Genomic DNA, 8,826 nt, shown 5'->3' with positions numbered 1-8,826 from the left:
TTGCGCCAGGGGAGGTTTAGATTGGACATGAGGAAAAATTTCTTTACTGAAAGAGTGGTTAAACATTGGAACAGGCTGCCCAGGGAAGTGGTTGAGTCCCCATCCCTGGAAGTATTTAAAAGATGTGTAGATGAGGCGTTTAGGGACATGGTTTAGTGGGCATGGTGGTGTTGGGTCAACGGTTGGACTCGATGATCTTAGAGGTCTTTTCCAACCTCAATGATTCTGTGATTCTATGATTTTCATAGTGGTGCATGGTGGAAGGATGAGAAACAGGCATAAATTGAAACAGGAGGTTCACACTGGACATTGGGAGAAACTTTTTAACCCTGAAGACAGCCGAGCACTGGAACAAGTTGTTCAAGAGAGGTTGTGTAGTCTCTGTCCTTGGAGGTTTTCAAGATTTGACTGGATAAAGCCCTGAGCAACCTGCTGTAACCTCATAACTGCGTCTGCTTTCAGCAGGAGCCCACCTCCTGAGGTCCCTCCCAACCTGAATTACTTTATGATGCTATAAAGTTTTTGGCAATACTTTCCAATGCATTGTGCTATAAAGATTCCATGTTTTATGTCATATTCAGTTACTTTTCCTTCCCTCAGCTAACAATGTTTTTTTTTTTAAGCTTTCTGAAAAAGCAGAGGCTGAATTAAAACTGTGTGACAGTGAGATAATCCCCCTTACTAATTCTATTCAGAAGTAAGTGACCATTGATTTTTCTGACTTTTCTCTGTTTTCAGAAAGTGCAGAAAAGGAATGATAAATTAGCTGAGAGTTTTGTCATGTGATCTGAAAACTTTAAGAATAAGCCATTAATGAATAATTAAAAACATGGCAGTTCATGGAGCAGAGAAATATCTGTTGAATAGTTGCAGAGATATACTCTGTAAATAAGCAGTTGTATTTCATCTATATCAATAGATTAATTATTGCTACATATAGATGGACTTTAAAATAATCACACTTGGAGAAGTTTGTAATATGGGACAAAATATTTTCTCTTCTTCACTACAGTGGGGAAAATAATTGCTAGAAAACAGATTTCATTAATGAAATCCTACTGAACAGTTATAAGTGACAAAAGAAATAAGTTTGAGAAAAGGCAGAATGGAAAACAGGGGTTTATGTAGAGCGTTTGTTTCAACAAAACTCAGTGTTGCAGTACAGTTTTATACTGTAATGTAAAATTAAAAGATTTTTTAATTTAAAAAGATACAGTAACTTTCACTATTGCTATTTTATAACAATGTTTTGTAGTGTTTAACATCCTCTGTTAAATACCCATTCCGTAATAATTTAATAGAAACTGTGTTTGTGAGCACCTGTATTTGAAAATACACACTTAAAATTTCAGTTCCAAAAAGTGTTTTATCTTTTTAAAAAAAATCTTAGTGTATTTTATAATCTCTGAAACAGAATAAGTGGAACAGTTAGATGTAGAGATGTAAACTGTATATAATACCATTCAAACTGTTAAGCTGTTTGTAAGAAATCAACATCATTTTCTGTTAAATGAAAATAGTAATATATACACTGTTGTTAAAGTCTTCATTTTTCCTAATCTAGGGCTTTACACCATTTGTCGCGTCTTAAAAGTCTTGTTGAAGATAACAGTAACCAACAAGAGCAGACGGGTGATCATGAAGAAGATAAACAAGACAAAAAGAATGATCTGTGAAGCTGATAACTAAGAATATTTTAATACTGTGTAATTTAAATAATTTGTCAGCCTGACCACTGGTCAAAATTTTTTGAAAGCTGAACCAGTGCATGTTCTGAAAAATGTTGTATTCAGTATTTCTGTACATATTTGTTCTTTTCATTAATAACTTCAAAGCTTAATTGAGTGTTAGTGCTTCCAGTAGGATCTAACAATATGTGCAAGAGATACCACTTTTTAAACGAATAATTAATTAAAATAATGTGAACATTTTCATGGAAGAATCTCTGTGTATAAAAAATCTACAAAAAACTAAACTATTTGGCCAATTCTAGTCATCACTTCATTACATGGTGTGTTAGAAACAGGGTGAGCTCAATATCATGTGTAAAGTTAAGCAGTAAGGTTTAGCAATAATGTAATTATGTAATATTTCCAGTGCTGTTCTTTCTAACAGGACTTGAGTTGATGTAATTGTTATGTTCCTTGTTCCCCAACCACAAACTTAACAAATATATTGTATCAAAAAGTGTCTGAAGTCTTTTTGAATTGTCCCCCTTTCACATCCTAGTAAAGCCTGGTTCTCTGGGGAGAGAAGGCACTTGTTTAGAGGCATCCTGTTTGGGAGCATAGGGTGTGTTTCAGCTGAACTGATCCAACAGGTGGTTGTCACTGTTACTGAGAAGTCCTAATTTGCCTTCCATTTTCCTTGGCTTTGTTCTTAGCTTTAGAGCATATAAAATCCTTCAGTGGGCCTAAATAAGCAGAGAAGTAGAGGTTTGGGGTTTTTTTGCAGCATAATTGAATAGACTTAGCTCATGAAAGCCACTGATAGGCACTGGAACTTGTGCAGGGGAGAGAGGAGTAGGACTTATCCCATTTGGCAGCAGCAAATTGAGAGACAGAGAGAAAAGCTGTAAGTAGTAATTTGAGTTGTGAATTGAAATACATTGACAGAACATCTTGAAAGAAGCCTTTTGTACCTCTTCTGAGGCTTATATAATGTAGCCTAGTATTTTATGCTGTCAGTAAACAATATGTATGGTGACATGCCTTTCTAGTGAACTGTTTCCTTCTAATCTGGATATTTATAGGTTCACGTGAGAAGGCGGGTACCTGAGCATGTGCTGATCCTGAGAAATGAAACAGAAGCCAGAAGAAAAAGCAGAAGGAATATTAGCTATGTATTTCCCATCTTCCTGTTAAGAATTAGTAAGTAGAGAGAGAATAATAAGTGACTTCATTTTATGACTATCATAGAACTTGAACATAGGTAGATCATAGGTAATATGTAATAATATATTTCAGGCAGTCTTTATTGGTCTTTTTCAAATGCTGAGAGCTAGATCTGAAATCAGAGTACAGACAATGAAATGACTCCTAGAAAACTTTTTGTTGAAGCTTTTATAAGCATTGCTGAGACATGAATGTACAAACCAACTAATAACTGTGGGTGTAACTGTTGTCTGTACTAAGATAGTATCTGTTTGCCAGAGGTCATTTTAAGGAATTCATATGTGCAAGGAAAGATGAGGTTTTTTCCTGACATCGCACATGCCTGAATGCGGATCATGATGAATTTGCTCTACTTTTGCACTACTCTGGATGCTGTGTGTAGGTAGTTACGCATAGTGTGTGTATGCTGCATCGTTTGAGCTAGTACACCTCAGGCTCTCAGCACAACTAGTGTGGCACTGCCCAAGCTCTCATAGCTCTCCTGTTTCTGAAGGGGCTCGTGCCTATATAGCTCACAGTAGAAAGGTAGGTTTACTCATCCAGGTGTACAGATACTCCTTGGGGTGCTGGTAGCACAAGCAAGGTGGGCTCAAAGCACGACTTGATGCCCTGAGAGTACTTGGAGGTTATAGCATGCTCCCCACGTGTCCTGCTTGCAGGGGTGCATAGGACAAGTGTAAAGCACTCCCTATTCCCTTAGAACTTCTCTTGATGTTAGGGCAGAGTTTGTTTGCTATTTAGAAAGTCTTTTTCATTAATTCCCCCTTGGAGAATCCTTGTAGCTATCCATATTTGTGAGATGCCTCATTCTTTGGAGTTTTTTTTATTAGCCTCCAGATATTTCTCCTTTATCAGTTTCATGTACTTTGGAGAATTTCGGCACAACTTTTTTGGGGTTTTATGGCACACAGACCTAGGTAACAACTAAAAGTATTGTTGACATTATTGAATATTCATATCTACTAACTTTATATTGGCCAGCTATGAAAGGCTTTGATAATGGATAAGGTCCAGTGTGTGAGGTACTGTACCACACCAGATGAAAGTACCTTAAGCATATGAAACTAAGCAACAAATGAGTGACACTTCCTAGTTTTAAACAATATAAATTAAAATAAGAACAGAATAAAAAAACCCCAACAATAAAACACCATTAGTCAGTAAGTGGAAACAACTGGTTTCACTTTTTTTTTAAATGCTATTGAGAGATTTATGGCCTTTAAAGAGGGATTTGATCCCTTATATATCAATAGAAAAAAAGTAACTTTTTGGTTGTATACACTGTTCTTGCAATTATAGCTGGAATTTAGTTTGCTTATAAGTTAGAATAAAGAAGTTGCCACTCAGGAAAAATAACAGAATGCGTAAATCAAGTACTAAACAAAATTGCCATATCCAAGATGTCAGTGATGTTCTTGTCCTTGAGGCTAGATCAGAGAAAAGGAATTTTATTGAACTACAGTCTTCCGTAGTGACAGTGGGAAAAACAAAAAGGCAGGCAGAAAGACAGATTGGGATTTGGAGGAAATACTAAAATAAAATAGCAGGCTGGACAGAAGGAAGGTCACTTTCTCAGCAGGTTACAAGAACTGTTTGCTAAGGATGTGCACAAGTATTTGTGATCCTAGTATTTGCATATACAGGAAATCTTTTATTGGGAGGGCACTTCCTGAATTACAGCGTATATATATCAGTAAAACAGAGCTGAGGGAAGTAAAGGCTTTGATGAAGACAAGTATCGTGCTCTTAAATCTTGTGAACATCCTACCTGTGGTAAGACTGTGACTTGGCATGGTGGGAGGAAAATAGATGGGATTTTTGCCCTTTAAAGGCTTAATGAGAGGGTCAGTTGTGATACTGGTCTTGAAATGATTCGAATGACTGTATGCTGCAGTTATCTTTTCTTCTGTAACAGCCCATTTGCATTGGCAAATCTCTCTGCATCACTGTATTCACACTGATACAAACAGGTGCTGATATAGGAACACTTAATTTTAGGCTCCAGGTGTCAAGACTAACAGTGCTCCCCGCAGCGGGTTAATTTGGCTAGAGTTTATACCTGTTTTAGTCTGAAAAGGAGGATCTGAAAAACTGCAAACCCCGCAGTCACTCATTATCAACCTATTAATTCTTTTCCTATGTAATTCTGATGCTGCCAGAGCAGTTGTATTTGTTTTCCAAGAGATGCTTATGGCTTCTTGCATATATATAAGTATCTGGAATTGTGAAACCCTTGAAAATCATGATGTATATTTTCTTTCTGGTTGATCATGGATTCTGTGATTTACCATGGTTTTTAATTTTTGTGTCCTTACTCAAAATATTTGGTCAACTTTACAGTTGGTAGGTCTCTCACTGTGCAGACAGAATTGCCGCTCAAAGGGAAATGAGAAAAACTTTTCATTAATTTTAATTGACCTGATCCTGCTGTTGCCAATTTGAATGGCTGAGCTTTCACAGCTCTTCCAGAACAGAAAAGAAAGGACTGCTGAGGAGAGATGGGCTCTATCTCATAAGGAAGAATAAGCGCTTCTTTAAGTTTAGGCTTACCAACTTAGGAAGGAAGACTTTAAACTAGAATTAATGAGGACTGATGACAAAATAATGTGTTGTCAGTGGAAAGGTGACCAGAGGCATAGTAACCATGGATATAGGGTTTTTATAAAAAAGATTGAAGCAATATGGAAAACAGGATAGTGATTATGCCTGCTTAACATTTAAGATGTCTGTACTAGTGCAGGCTGTATGGAAACTAAATGGAAGAACGTACAAGGTTCTATTCAAAGTTGTGATTTAGGCAATGTAAATGTTTACTTGGTGGGATATTTCATTTGTTAATGAATTAATACAGAAAAAAAAAGTGGAGGTGGCTCCTGAAGAAAAGGGCAGGGAACATATGTTTCTCTATGAATATTTACCTTGGTATTGAAGTCTAGAATATAGAGGGAGATAATCTGTTAAAAGTATGCTTATGATAATAAAAGGAGAAAAAAGCCTGACTTGCTGTTATGTTGAGGACCTACCATTAAGACCACCAAACCAAGAAGGATAAGATGGAAAGAACATTCTTGTAAACAACTGACAGAATAATTTGCCTTGAGGAGATACTAGCTAACCAAATATTTGTTGGGAAAAATAAATTGAATAGAGAGTATCCAGAGTATTTTTAGACTAGGATGATGTCAGGTTTTGATACAGAAGGTGAAGGTGAATACAAGAATTTTCTTACAAGGTTTTCAAGATTCTTAGAATGGAAAAGAGGAAGAATAGAAAAAAGCAACTACAAGAAATTCAAAGATCTGTTTGCAAAATCCTATGAAAAAAGTCTAGGAGAAAGGTGCTCAGGAGTTTGGCAGTTCATAAAAAACACATATATTTAAGATATAGTTGCAAGTTATCCTAATATGGAACAGTGAAAATAAATGTAATGTCTTGTAGTCCTCAATGGTCTTCAGGATGGAAGCATAATGGAAATAGCTAGAATTGTTCCTGAAGATGAGTCATCTTGGACTTCTGTGCTTTTTGGAAAGTCCAAAGTACAAAAATGAGAGACAAGGAGGAAGAGTTGTCGAAGATAGTAAAATAACCCAAAAGTTCCCTATTGCTTAGTAAGTCCCTTACTGATATAAGGGAGGACCAAGGAAAATTTTGGTCTGTGACCTCCCTGCAGAGAGTAATATATGTCAGTGAAGGTACAACATTTACTTATAACATCAATGGCAACAGGCAGTGGATAAAGTTCAGATTACGACAGGGAAGACGTGATTGATAGCTCTTACGCAAGCTACCTGTATTCAGTGGACTATGCCTACCAGCATTAACACTAAGCTCCTGGAGAAATGGCTGAAGCTGTCTTCGAATTATCAGTAATGTTTAGAACTCAGTGCAGCCCCATAAGGGTCTAGAAATGGGACTAGCAAAGTAACTTTTAACAAAAAGTCAGCTAAACGATACCAAAGAATTATAGGGCAATAAGCTTAACCTCAGTTTCGTAGAAGTTCAGAAGTACATAATCAAACATGGAATATGTCAAGGAAATAAGGAGGGGCGGGGAAGAGAGAAATATCGTTACAAACACTGTGTATTACACAAACCTAGTTTCCTTTTTATGACTGGGTAGCAACGTTTAACACTTGTGTTCGTCAAAACAAGGAATCATAGTCTATATTAAATTATTTTTAGGGAAGTATAAAGGTGGGTGAAAAACAGTACTTGGAGAACAGTTAGCAATTAGAAGTCTCTTGCTATTGGTGGAGTTAGAGAAGATCCAGAGGAGAGTGACTGAAATGATCATGGAGATAGAAGAGCTGCCTAATAGGGAGAGACTAAAAAGGCTGGGACCTTCAGCTTGGAGAGGGGAATGCGTGTTTGTTGCTGCTCAAATCCCACAATACAGAAATGTAGGAGGCCTTAAAGGAGCTAGTAGGAGCTCCATTTAGGACTGAGAAGTGCTCTTTGTTTTAACCAGCAAGCAGTAAACTTAGGAGGTCAGGGAGTATCAGCAGGTTCAGAAAAGACTTTGTCCAAGTCATGGTTTTTCACAGAATGAAATCTACAGGGAAGAGGCTATTTCCTCTAGCAGCTCTCATCCAACAGTTACGTGTGCTTGTAAAGTATGAGAGGTGTAACCTGGAAATAGTAGCCAGGCTATGCTCTCCCTTACCATTTCCTAAAGTCCTGTCAGAGAAAAAACACTGGGCTGGATGGTCTCACCTAGTAGGGCATTTCCTGGGTAGCGAGGTCCATTGCGGGAGGGTAAAATCTAACAGTTCTCTTGCAGCAAGAGTGATTTAGGCTTGTGAAAACCTTTTTAACAATAATAATACGTAAGCAGGGAAATGGGTTGCCAAAGAAGTTCTGCAACTTAAACCGTTTTTGTGGTTGTAAAAGTAGATTACACAACCAGCCAAAACTGTAATTTAAATATATTCGGTCCTTAGCACAGGTAAAGGAACTAGATGACCTCTGCTTCCCCCCCCCGCCCCAAGTATTTGATGATTCAGACTCTATTTCATTGTCATGTTGTGTCTCTAGGGCTCATGTGATACATGAATAATGTTAAATCTGAATGTGGAAATTGTCAGACCTTTCTGTTGTCGTTTAGTGAAGAAGAGGTTTTTTTGTATTGCATCACATTTCTGCACAATGGTACTGCACTAAATGCCGTTAGTGTTACTATGCAGAAGATAAGTCACTTCCCTGGGCTCTGTAACATAACTGAGCACATATTGGAATTAACATTCTTTTGTTTCAATGTTTTTCTTGTCTTCTGTGGGCTAATCTATTTCAGCTTTACTAAATGGATAACCACGCATTTGAAATGCACGGAGAGAGCATACGAAGTTCATCAAAAGAAAAAGAGTGGCCAAAGACAGAGGTACCAGTCATTTTCTTTTACAGTGCTATCAAAACATTATTAACAGAGTCAGACTGAAGATTAAACCCTTATTTTGTAACATGACCTAATCCTATACTATTAAGAAGGTCCTGAAGAAAATAAAAGCTGTAAAGGGCTTCAGTTGCTAAGGTCCTAAAATGCATAGCTCCATGTGCACTACCTAGGATCTGAACTGTGAGACATAATTGCCTGGCCCCACTTAAGTTAATAGTGAAATTCTTTATCCTCTAACTGCTGGACAAAGTAATTATCTTTGGAGGATTCCCCATTGATTTTAACAGAAAGAGCTACTTAAAAGCTCATCTTGTGGTAATGTTTAGTATCTCAACTGAGTTACACATTAGAGTACTGTTTCATCTTTCCTTTTTTTTTTTGCCCTTGAGAAAAGTAATTGTCTGTAATTTTCCCATTAAAGTTTTTGCTTCTTGGGATTTGAATTAACTTCATGCAATAAGAGTTGGCATATCGCGTGTAAGCCGTTACATTTGTTTGCAGTCAGCACAGTGCTGCTTCTTGGCTATAAATATACCAAGG

At 37.1% G+C, this 8,826-nt stretch overlaps 1 protein-coding gene across 1 annotated transcript in view; it reads left to right on the top strand.

Annotated features, from left to right (window-relative positions):
• CUNH18orf54 (chromosome unknown C18orf54 homolog) overlaps positions 1-1,694 on the top strand; it is a 10,874-nt gene extending 9,180 nt beyond the window's left edge. Inside the window, 2 exon segments of the mRNA XM_009274741.2 lie at positions 624-697; positions 1,565-1,694. Coding sequence (XP_009273016.2) covers positions 624-697; positions 1,565-1,676 — 186 coding nt within the window. The 3' untranslated portion in view covers positions 1,677-1,694.
• The last annotated feature ends 7,132 nt before the right edge of the window (positions 1,695-8,826 follow it).

Source organism: Aptenodytes forsteri, unplaced genomic scaffold (genome assembly GCF_000699145.1).
Source record: "Aptenodytes forsteri isolate BGI_AS27 unplaced genomic scaffold, ASM69914v1 Scaffold112, whole genome shotgun sequence".
NCBI classification, from domain to species: domain Eukaryota; kingdom Metazoa; phylum Chordata; class Aves; order Sphenisciformes; family Spheniscidae; genus Aptenodytes; species Aptenodytes forsteri.
This window is presented reverse-complemented; position numbering and strand designations above follow the sequence as displayed.